The sequence below is a fragment of the Drosophila nasuta genome, chromosome 3, assembly GCF_023558535.2.
Source record: "Drosophila nasuta strain 15112-1781.00 chromosome 3, ASM2355853v1, whole genome shotgun sequence".
NCBI classification, from domain to species: Eukaryota; Metazoa; Arthropoda; class Insecta; order Diptera; family Drosophilidae; genus Drosophila; species Drosophila nasuta.
The window spans coordinates 47,808,564-47,821,062 of record NC_083457.1 but is presented as its reverse complement, the minus strand read 5'-3'; the positions used below and the strand labels follow the sequence as shown (position 1 = coordinate 47,821,062).

The 12,499-nt window shown below is 36.2% G+C and overlaps 2 protein-coding genes across 2 annotated transcripts; both read right to left on the bottom strand.

Moving 5' to 3' along the window:
- Positions 1-4,009: 4,009 nt before the first annotated feature.
- LOC132793948 (uncharacterized) lies at positions 4,010-4,535 on the bottom strand. The gene has a single exon (XM_060804128.1). It carries the CDS (start codon positions 4,397-4,399, stop codon positions 4,187-4,189), a length of 213 nt encoding a protein of 70 aa, XP_060660111.1. The 5' UTR covers positions 4,400-4,535; the 3' UTR covers positions 4,010-4,186.
- Positions 4,536-8,164: 3,629 nt separating this feature from the next.
- Positions 8,165-11,817, bottom strand: LOC132791897 (uncharacterized). Its single transcript, XM_060801021.1, has 4 exons — positions 11,506-11,817; positions 9,075-9,185; positions 8,575-9,006; positions 8,165-8,519 (listed from the first exon to the last, which is right to left on the bottom strand). Exons 1-4 carry the CDS (start codon positions 11,680-11,682, stop codon positions 8,355-8,357), a joined length of 885 nt encoding a protein of 294 aa, XP_060657004.1. The 5' UTR covers positions 11,683-11,817; the 3' UTR covers positions 8,165-8,354.
- Between the last annotated feature and the right edge of the window lie 682 nt (positions 11,818-12,499).

Here is a 12,499-nt window from a genome sequence, read left to right as displayed (position 1 = left end):
TTGAATACTAATTGACTCATTCAATATGCGCATATGCATATGAGTAAATTGCCTGGCGCTCTCCTCTCACCTCCTACACTCCCCTCTCCCCCTCTCCTCAACCGACTACAATAATAATAATGAAATGTGCAACGAACTCAATAAGAATAAAAACAAAACACACACACATACTCACAGGTGCATTACATAAGTATATAGCAAACGAGAGAAGGGGGCGTGGTGCATATTTTAGACACCCCCGAGGCTATTATCATATTTAGCAAATTTAGTCGTTGTTAGTTTTAGTTTTAACGAGGCAAAATCCCACGCACACCCCACTGAAAAAAACGAAAGTAAAGAATAAAAAAAACTAATAAAGAAACGTTTCATTTTTATACAAGACGAGAGATTTTTTGGATCATATATATACATCGTATAATGTCAGCAAAGGAGTTTTTCCTACACCTACTAATATTATGTAGGTCTAGTTTGAGGCAGTTCGGGTGTGGCAACTACAACAAACATATGGCAAATGGTGAAAGCAACGATTATGATTGATAGGTTGCGCAAAATGGTTTATTCTTTCATGTTGTAGCTGTGTGTGGGGAATAGAAAAGGAAGTGGAAAATACTTAAATAAGTACACAATGCGTTAAGCATATAAATTGTAGCTAAAATGGTTTCACGTAAACGAAATTGTTGAGTATTTTTAGTCAAGACACACATATGATGAGACATACTTATATACAAACAAAAAAAATCAAATGAATTACAAAAAATATGATGAAAAATAAATACAAAAAACAAAAAAAACTAAAAACAAACACAAAAATGTAATACACGAAATGAATTTATTATTATACTCTTTGTATATTTGTTAACATTCTGGACAAACAAAGAAAAAAAACAAAAACTAACTGAGCTGCCCGATGCAGAAAATATGTACAATAATATTTCAAAACAACAAATTTCTTTCTTGCCTTCTGCGCTGACATATAAAAAAAACTATACTTTGTTTTAGAGGTGGAGAACAATCGATGATACTATCGAGCAGTAATCGATAGCAGCAGACACTTTCGATAGTAGCCCAAGCCATCGATAGTTAGCGACTAACACTATTCTGTATAAAATCGTCAGCAATTAAGAAAACAAATAGATATGGATCGCTTTTTTATACATTTTATTTTAATCTATAATGTGTCGAATTTAAGATAAATGTTGAATACCCGCAAGATAAAGTGCGTCAAGAATAGAGAAACTGAACTTTAAAGAGTAATATTTCACATATCTGGAAGTATTTCAAATGTTCAGACGACAAAAAAAAACTTGCGGAATTCCTTGACTGCGGCAAAAAATACAAGATCAACATTTGTATGTCAGGCGATATTATCGGCGACAATCGATAGTACTATCGATGACTTAAAATTTACTATCGTTGAATATCGATTACGCTTACTATCGATAGTTCTCTACTTTATTTACTCTTTCAGCTCCCAAAATTATGCTACATTTTATTTCTAGTGAAAGAGTTTAAAATAGTTATCTTTACAGTTTAAGCAATAATTTTTGTTTTAATTTCTCGTTCGCTCTCTCTCTCATCTATAAAAAGAACATTAGTCAAAATGCCGCATATTTGTTTGTAAATCTAACCAAATTGCACACTGTGCAGCTAAAGTAAAAAAAATATCACACTCACACAAGCACATGCCAATCACTCACACACACACACACACACACTCAGTCACAACTAGCGCCCAGTTAATGTGCTATATACGGTAAAAGCAAATAGAAAGATTAGCAGAAAAACAAAAATGAACTACAAAAAAATACCATCTAGATAAATTATACCTTTTAGCTAAAAAAAAAAAAACGAACCGAACACACGAGAAATGTATCCAAATTCTTCCGTACGAAAGACAGAAATTTATAAACAAAAAAAAAAAGGTCTAGCTAATGATTTACCACACGATAAGAGTCTATATATACAAAAGATACATACAACAAACATACGAGTACATAAGATATACATACATATACATAAATATATATATATTAAACGATATATATATATATGAATTATACCGAGCAGCATAAAAGTAGCGACATGAAATACGTAAAACATATGAGAAAATCAGCCCAACACTTGAAAAAAACAATAAACGGAAAACAAAAAAATAGTGGAGCCACTTCAGGTTCAGTTACAGTTACAGGATCAACAAAAAAAAAATAATAATACCAAAAAAATACTAAAAAAAATATACTAGATCTTGAAATATCACAACTGATCTCTGCTGTGTTCTATGCTAGGCAAGATACCGAACTAGAGGAGTATATAATAATAATTAATACCACTAATAATAATAATAATAATAGTAAACAAAAAGTATTACAATTTCGAGCTGCAATATTTTTTAATCAAAAACCAAAAAAACCAAAAAGACAAAACGACAAAAAAATGTAAACGAAAAAATATTAAAGATAATAATTAATATATATTTTTCTCTTTTGAGATAAACGAAAAGCAAACTGTTTTCGATGTGTGAATTGAGTTAGGCAGAAAGACAACAACAACAACAACAACAAAAACAAAGATACATAAAACATATTCCAAGCATTAAAAAACCAAAGAAAAACAAATCTTTAATGAAAAAGAAGAAAAGACATCACAAACTTTTTGTGTACTTTTTTTGCGGTCTTTATGTGTACAACTCTAAAACTTCCGTGTGCAAAAAATACAGAATAAATTAAAAAAAATACAAATACAAATTAAAGAAAAAAACTACACAAAAACAAAAACAAACTACATTACACAACAACAACAACAAAAAGCAAAGCCAGACACTAAGCCCAACTGAAATTGTCAAATATAAAAAAAAAATAAAAGTAAAAGTAAAAAATCTATATGAATATATATTTAGATAACTATTATATATATATATACATATAAGTATATATATATTATATACATGTGTGCAAATTATTCAAATACATAAAAAAGGTCTCTATATATATATATTTAGTAACAATTATAAAGAAAGGCAAAAAAACGGATACGTAGTACAATGGCAAGCGAAATATGAAGTATAAAATAAAACATATTAAAATTAAAACAGAAAAAAGAAAAAAAAGAAGATAAGGAAAAATTATAAGGAGGGCAAAAAATAATTATTTATAAAGGCTGTAATTTTAAGTAAACAATTAATTACGATACTTAAAGACAAGTAATAATTAATAATAAATAATAAAAACAAAAAAAATACAAAGTAAACACATTTCACCCACGAAGAGAAGAATTATATTAACTAAATGCTAAATACTATACAAATTAAGTACGATCGATATCTAAAGCGAAATTATAAATCTAAACATAAAGGCAAACAAAAAAAAACATGAGCAAAACACACAAAACCAAAAGACACTATGATGATGAAAACATACCGATCAAAACATGCATACACTAAACATACAAGAAAAAACCACGACAAAAATAAACCATAATTAATGAAGCCCAACAACAACAACAACAACAAAACATAAACATAAATAAATGAAATATATATGGGAGAACTCAATGTATGTAATAAATATAAAACTAAATAAAATACATAAATAATTAAAAAGAATGCTCAGTTTGTTTTATTACAGCTTAGAATTAAATTAAAAATTGATCAGTGCAGCTTATGTAGGTTTGAAATGCACTTGGTACAGTTTTATAGCTGCCAGACTTGGAGACAGACACTAGCAGTTGCTTGAGTTTTGTAGATGTCAGCCTTGTAATGTCACTATTGCAAGCAGTGCGTGAGCCGTAGAGAAACACAGCGTGTGCGCTGCAGCAGATATCGCGTCTCTGGTTGTCTCGCTCTAACTTGCTTGCAGCTAGCACCCGCATTGTCCTTCAATCAATGCACTTGCCTGCGCTATCTCTTTTTCGTACACGTTTGTTTGACTTGATCACGCTGTGTTCTCAATTTGATGACGCATAAGATTAGCAGAATACAAGTTAACCCCCTCAACAAAAACACATTGTCGGCTCGTGTTGTGATTAACTACTTAGATAGTCTAATATTTTATTTTAAACTCAAGGCTATGCCTTGTTGCATTTGTCCGGCCTCGGCACATAATAACGAAGGCAACTCCATCACTTCGATAGGTACAATAAATATAGAATGTAGGAACTAGTTGAATTGTCGCCCATGTTAGGTGACAACTTATTTGCTGATGTAGGTGCGATTGTAGTTCTGCAGACGGACGCTACGTGGCGCCTCCGTGCTACGATCAAATTCGCAGGTCTTGTTCGTCTTTAGCATGCGGGGATTCGGTCCGGCGGATGTCCTCCAGTAAACAGTTTGCACAGCATTGCGTCCGGCAATGTAGCGCGATGTGGCACTGACCAGATGGTTAACTTTGTTTGCGGCAGACATGTTGAAAGTAAGTACTTGTAGTAGCTATCACAGTTGGGTTGCTTTGGTATTGAGCAGGATCTATTGAATATTTCCCGTTTGCGTTGTTGCGGCACGTTGTGTTCAGAACATTTGACGGATCGTAACTGTGTTTCTATGCCTCGCAACCTCCGGCTTTTATAGCACAACTTCTTATCACAAATTTGTGTCTAGCGGCTTATCATGTTCAAAATTATTGTTGTGACTCTTGTGTTGTGTTGTAGTAGGCAATTAATTGATTAGTTTATGCTTGCACACACTTGTGCAAATGCGTCTTGATTGCCAGTTTTTTGTTTACATTTGTCAAGCCCCACAGAGAGTGAAGTGAAGTGCAGGGTATCTATTTGGTTAGCAGCCAGACGCTGCACTTCCATGTGCGCAGTGCAAAGTGCAAAGTCGTCATAAATGATGCGAATATAAATTTTGTATATGTATAATCAGCGAGATTTATTTATATATGTGTATATATAGGCTAAAGCTGACGTCAGTGAAACGCGCATAATTGACACATTTTACGCAAAGCGCCAACTCACGCGATAGTCAAAGGCCAGCTTGTTAAGCGGATCACTTGCCATAAGAATGTCACAGGCAAGGCTGCTGAAGATGAGTTGAAGGAGTTAAGGAGAGTTTCAGATATAGGGAATGTTCTCAGACATTTCGTTAAAGCTTGAATAATGCAATAGACATAATTAAGCTCAGTTCTTCAATCTTTCACAATATATTTCTACCCTATTCAACCCACAACCTAAAAGATGATTGAAAGAAGTTAAGGACAGCTTCTGATATTAAGATATTCTATGTCTTGGATCTAACATTTTGAGAAAGCTTAACTAATGCATCCGGCATAATAAAGCTCTCTTCTTCAATCTGAAGACAGCCTATTTGTAACCTAACCAACCCACAACTTAAGAAATTATTAAGCATATGAATCTCTTTTTAACTGCAACTCAATACGTCATTCAATTTACAGCTTGTTAAGCGGATCACTTGCCGAGAGAATGTCGCAGGCAAGTCTGCTGAAGAAGGAGTTGAGGACAGCTTCAGATATTAGACTAGACTCTGAGTTGGACTAACTATTTGGATTAAGTCAAAATAATGTATTCGGCATAATAAAGCTCTTTTCTTCAATCTTATGATAGCCCATATCTAGCCTATCCAACCTACAACTTAAACGATGAGTGGAAGAAGCACAGCTTCAGTTATTATCTCAGACTTGGATCAACCATTTTGAGAAAGCTTAAGTAATGCATCGGGCATAATAGAAATCTCACACATTTATCAATCAATCAATCTTATTGCAATCTACTTCTAACCATTCAACCTATTCCTATTCCTATTCCTATTCCTATTCCTATTCCTATTCCTATTCCTATTCCTATTCCTATTCCTATTCCTATTCCTATTCCTATTCCTATTCCTATTCCTATTCCTATTCCTATTCCTATTCCTATTCCTATTCCTATTCCTATTCCTATTCCTATTCCTATTCCTATTCCTATTCCTATTCCTATTCCTATTCCTATTCCTATTCCTATTCCTATTCCTATTCCTTTTCCTATTCCTATTCCTATTCCTATTCCTATTCCTATTCCTATTCCTATTCCTATTCCTATTCCTATTCCTATTCCTATTCCTATTCCTATTCCTATTCCTATTCCGATTCCTATTCCTATTCCTTTTTCTATTCTATTCTTTTCTATTCGTATTCCTATTCTAATCCTATTCAATCCCATTTACTCAACTACTTCCCTACTTGCTAAGCTGGTAAATAATGAATCACTTTTCAAATTCCATAAAGATCGTAACAACTTAATAAAGCATTCAATTTACTTTGTCAACCTCTGACCCAAGCACTGCATCGCTTGCATGCAACATCAATTGTCAGCAGCTCACAAATACGAGTATGTTCGTCTTCAGCTGACTAATCGAACCGAGCAACCCCAAGACAAATCCCCAGCGAACAAATCAAGCGATGACATCCCACCCAATGAACCCGAAAGGCAGCGAAAAGCAGCTGATCATAGCGTGCTTGGCTGCCTTGGCATATCTTTTGTGTAACTGCTCATGAGCTGTCTACGTGTGACGCTTTGTTTTTCTTTGCCTTTTCGCTTATCAGCGAGCGGCAATAGATGGACGGAGTCGGCACAGTCAACGGTACGCTTAGTCAATTTTCCAAAACAAAAACAAAACGTCAAGAAGCGCAATTGGAGCGTTGTAAAAAACTACAAAAGCGTGCGCTCGCTAAAGCGTTAATGAGTAAACAATAATAACAATAAAAAATAGAAATAAATAAAACAAAAAAGTTGCAAATATTATGTTATAATCGCAACAAGCAAGCAATTGCATTGACGCGGCACTTCAAGTTCAAGGGTCTCCCCCCCAATGCCTAGTTGAAGGGAAAGGGAGCGTGGGTGGAACAGCTTGGGCTCAGCTTGGGTCGCTGATAAGCGACGGCACGTTGTCTGCTAGTGCTCGAGGTGCTCGAAGCGGAATCACTTGAAGATTATGCGATGGGAATGTTTTGGGACAAAACTTTCCACATGGAAAGCTGTCGCTGCTGCTGCTGCTTCACTTACTGTTTACGAATCTGCAGTCGAAAGTGAATAGCGTTAATGTACAATCAATGGCCTGATAAGCGGCTGCTAATGTCGGGGAACTCGCCAGCCAAATATTGCCAAAAAAAAGTGCAGGAGGGAATGTGGGGAGTGCTTGACAAGCGGATACTCTGCAGACGGTTTTATGATGAACAACAAAAGATAAAACAAAAGCAAATGTTTTGGGGAAATGTTTGTCAACACGGCAGAGTCTAATAGTTATCCTCTAATCTATATGATACCCAAGATTACTATGCCTCAGATATAGGGTATTATTTACGCGCATTATCAAAGGCAAGTCAAAGAGATTATTTTCTGCACTCGAAAGACATTTGCACCTTGGCCTAGCCCAATCGGATTAAACAAAAGTTATCAAAATCAAATACAATAAACTTTGCCATAGAGTGTTAAACAACTCTACTTATAATGTTTTGCAGGGTATATTTAATCAAAGAAACTACAAAGCAATATTTAAACAACTCTTCTCTCGAACTTTCGCAACTTCAGGGTATTTGTTCCTTATCAAATACAATACAAAAATTAGCACCAAATTTGTCAGACTTTTGCACCTTCGCCAATCGGTTAAACCAAATTATAAACAAGTCATATAATAAGCAACCCCTTGTCACAATATTAGCAGCTACAGGGTGTTCAGCTCTTGTGTTATCACAAAGAAAGCGAACGAATTTAGTTCAGCAATCGGCAGTCGGCAGATATTTGCACCTTTGGCGAACGCCACTCGAAATCGCGTGTGCGTCTCGATAAGAAATGTTTTGAAGATTGCAATCTTGATTTCCAGACGCTGTTCCAATTTGTTGCTTAGCACTGATAAACACAGCATTGCTTAGATAACAGCAGTCATGCCATTTAGATCAGTTTTTAATGGGGCGTATGATGAGATAAGTGAAGAACGAAATGCAAATGGAAAAAAATCATTGCCTACTTTCGGGCGGGCGTGGGAAATAAATTCACTGTGTGTGGGGGGTTTATTGTTATTATTAAAGCTTTATTCGAACGAGATGATTGTGTCTAGAGTTGATAATTGAATTAAAAGAGCATTTAACGCCTACAAGACATTAGCCTTAGCTAGACTAACAGACTAGTTGAAAGGCAGACATAACCGGCTAGAGGTTTAAGGAGGGGGCGAGGAGGGTTACACAACTAATTGAGTTTAATTGGAAAGACGAAACAATTAACCGCAACTGAAACTCGACACTCGAGAGGATTGGTTAGCAGTGTTGTTGTCGTATTGACCGAGAGTTAAATGCTTAAGTAAGTAAATTATTGATAAATTAACATAGAAATATGGCTGGAATATGGCATTTCCTCGGCTAATTTGCCTATTACTGTCGACGACCCCAGCCGGATGCAAAGAGCAGCAACACCAGCGACAGCAGCGAGAGTGTGAACAGACCACCGCCCCGACTTGAGGCTCCATTGCAGACCTTGCGTATGTTCTCCACAAAGAGACCGCGACGCGAGAGCATGCTGCGAATGCTGCGCAACTCCTGCAAAGGAAAAAGTTATCAATTCATGAATTTAACTCTTCGATACTCTACTCACATCATTGCTCAGTCCCAGCGGATTACGTGTCAACACCACGGTATAAATGGTGCTCTTGACATCGTTGCCACAGAAGGTCAACACCAGATGATCGTTCACCGCCTTCACCACCTGCACCATGCCACTGAACTGTGTATATGTGTTGAGGGTGGCCAACGATCCCCGCTGATCGCCAATGTTGGACCAAACCCCGGGACGGTCTAGCGTATAGTTGAATGTGTACTCCAGATTGCTGTCGCGTTCGCTCCACACCAGACGCAAATATTTGGTCCGCTGCAGTTGCCGTTGACGCTCCTGTTCGTAATCATCACGTTCGAGGTACTGAGGTGTGGTCGAGATGCGTCCGTAATTGTTTTGATTATTGCGATTATTGTGGCCGTAATTGTAGTTGTGGTTGTTGTTGTTATTGATATTACGCTTGCTATTGAGCACCTACAGTACGCAAATTTTGTTTTGCATTTGAATAATGACATTGCTATTGGCTTTCGTGTCTAACTCACTTGTTGCGTAACATCTGTCAGGTGAATGATAACGCACGAATCGTATTCGTATTCACCAGGAGTGTCTTGGCTGTGTATGATGATCTCGCTACCATACCAGAGACCCATTATCTGTGAATAACAATAATAGTATTAAATTCAAATATGTATACATTTTTATTGTAAGTGGGTATAAAATGTGTGAACGAATTGCTCTTAAAAGTATCTATGAAATACAAAATATCTATAAGCTGCTAATTTGGAAATTTGTTTAGAGATATTAAAGATTTATTAGGTAATTGAAATCACATTATAGAGAACTTATTCAGCACGAATTTCAAGCTCATATAAAAAGTATTTGGGAAAACAGTTTTGTAAAAATATCCATTTATTTCGTAAGATGAATAATCAAATTGAAAACTGACAATAATATGTATTACGTATTAAGTCAATCAAAGAAATATGATTAAATTATATAATAATAACATATAGAGAGTTAATCTACAAATCAAAATATGAAAACAACTTGTGAAATACCCGCTACTTAATTTCAATTGAACAGTAGTATAAAAACATATCAAATGAATTAAACATAAGTAAGAAAATTACAGTCAAGTGTGCTCGACTATGGTATACCCGCTACCCATATCAAATAAAAACAAAATAGTGCGGTATTATTCTATAAATATACTAAATAATATACTCCAAATATGCTAAAATGTACAAAATATCATAAAACCTCTACTTTCAAAATATACCATAGAGATCAAAATCTACCAGCTAAGATCCCATTTCAGTAGGCGTAATTTGTCATAGAAAAGTTTTCTTGAATAACTTCTACAATTTTTATTCGATCCCAGCAAAATTCTCAGGAATCATAAGTACTATAGTTATTATTGCCTGTACCAAAACTCTATCTTCAAAATTACGCTTGTTATTCGATTTTTGTCGATTTGCAGAGGCGGAAGGGGGCGTGGCAAAAATTTAAAATAAACTTGATCTGCGTGCAAACATAACAAGTGGTGTCGAATATGAATAATGCCTCTATCTTTTGTAGTTTCTGAGGTCTAGGTGTTAATACGGACGGACGGACGGACGGACGGACACACAGACAGACAGGTGGATATATGTAGCTATACCGTTTTGTCTGTTATGGGGACGGAAAGGCCTCCTTCTGCCTGTTACATTTCCTGCAGGCACAATGCACTATGGATAGCGGGTATAAATACTGAAATATACCGAAGGCTCTATTTAGTATATCAATATACTGCTGCATTCAAAATTGCAATTGCCTTTTTGCTGAATAACAAATTCTCAGAAATCATAAATACTGTAGCAATCAAATAACGCTTTCTACACGAGTTTTTTGCCGAAACGTAAGTGTGCCTGGTGCGTCTCGCCTTTTGACACTGATCAAGAATACATATACTTTATATGGTCGCAGATGACTCACCCTGCCTGTTACAATAGAACTAAGTTTAAATGTCCATCTACCCTGTGGGTACATAAATATCATAGAAATGCATAATCTTAGGCATTTTCACTTCAAGCTTAGGTCTAAGACTAAGCTATACTCGAACTATTTTGTGATTTCCATGTTACATTTATTTACATATATATCAATATATTTTTCAATATTAAACTCACTATTGCTAGAGTGAGAATAAAGCAAATCGTTTAATGAAATCTTTGTTCTGCTAAATTGCAATGCGCATGCAGATTCATTGTAACTATACTAAATTGCAAATAACAAATACATTAATGTAATGTACTGTATAAAGTATTTATCGGATCAGCGATAATAAAGTAGGCATACACAAACTATCATGCATTATTATTGTTAATCAATTTACCTCTACTAAAAAGCTTTACTGATATATGTATTACAAGTATTATACTATTTTGCAGCAATTTGCAAGGGAATGTCAATATTAATTGCTCATCAGCTAAGTACTTTGCATTCGACAAATATGTGATTCGATAGGCGTTCCCATGCAATTTTATCCATGTGCGCGATCTCCATTAATTAACACCTATATATAATATATATGTATGTACATGTGTAAGTCCATAAACATGCGATGTCCACTTCCATTTCGGTATATACTATATATGTTTATCATATGCATGTAATAAATAGCTCTACATTTTCAGCAATTTGAATTTGCATACGAGCATCCGACTGGCTCAATTAGATGCCCGCATAAGGCCGTCTGTTTAACAGGCGAGCAGACAGACAGACAGACAGACGCTACTGGATGGCAAGCTAACTCAATTATTGATTCATTGATTGAATGATTGACTAGCTGAACGAGTGCGTGCGTGTGTGTGTGGGAAGCTGACCCAGAGTTGCAAGAGTTCGCCCAACAACCCAAAAGGGTTAATTAAAGCAAATGAGCCTTAATTTATGACTCTACAATTGGCATTTACTCCAGATCCCTAAGTTACTCACCTGGTTAAGATCCACCGAGTGCTGAGGATGCACATGCACACAACGCGTGGCTGCATGAATGCGTTCGGTTGAGCTGCTGCTGCCAATATCGTAGCCATAGAGATCACCCTGATTGCCAGCTGTTGCCGACGAGCAGAGGTTGAAGATCACAAAGAGTGCGGCGAATTTAATAAACATGACGCCAAACTGCGAGGATGTGTTATCAATGCAGCTGATAGTAAAGCTTGTTTCTACTCGTTAACCCCTTTGTGAAACAGAAGTCGAGACTGATAGTGAACCGCGCTTAGTGAAATCCCGCAAGCGACTGCAAAATAAACCCCAAGCCAGCAGCGCAGTCGAAGCGCGAACTTAACAAAGAGAACAAAGAGAGCGTGTGAGTGATTTCGAGAGAGAGAGAGTGAGAGAGAGTGTGTGTAACTCGTACGCCATCTTGCAAGTGCACTCTTTGAAAACAATAACAACAACAATGCGTGTGCTGCGTAGACGCGTCGATCATTAGTTAATTAAGTTAATTGTGATGCTTTTGCAGATCCACTCGCGCGTGCAACGCCCGCACAATGTGAGCGTAAACTCAATCCAAAAACACACACCCGCCACCCTTCCCTTTATAATGCCCAAAACATCAATTTAGCTGGCGTGTTTGTATTCAACTGACCATCAATTGGTTGAGCCTCAAAACTGAGTTAAATTCTTTTGCAAGGTGAAAGAGAGCGAGAGACGTAACTGCGGCACATGAGTCAACGACTCAGCTCGGAACTTGTGAATTAAATTCGTATCGCATTATTATTATTATTATTGCTGTTGTTGTTATGGCTGTCGCTGCTGCTGTGCGTTTTATTAGCATTGATTATGCTTAAGCTACATTCGCCAGTCCAATTCACCCCACTCCACCCCTTCAACTGGATAATAAATCAAACCCATGCGTAACATTTTCATTGCATACTTTTAGGTGTTGTTTTTTATTGCGCAGCTTAGCTCAAACTAATTTAATTAA

Excerpts from the sequence above, each read along its gene's own strand:
- LOC132793948 (XM_060804128.1), bottom strand. The coding sequence starts at position 4,399 with ATGTCTGCCGCAAACAAAGTTAACCATCTGGTCAGTGCCACATCGCGC.
- LOC132791897 (XM_060801021.1), bottom strand. The coding sequence starts at position 11,682 with ATGTTTATTAAATTCGCCGCACTCTTTGTGATCTTCAACCTCTGCTCG. Across the intron at positions 9,186-11,505 it reads ACTCGGTGGATCTTAACCAG|ATAATGGGTCTCTGGTATGG; the intron begins GTGAGTAACTTA and ends TGTTATTCACAG. Across the intron at positions 9,007-9,074 it reads TGACAGATGTTACGCAACAA|GTGCTCAATAGCAAGCGTAA; the intron begins GTGAGTTAGACA and ends TGCGTACTGTAG.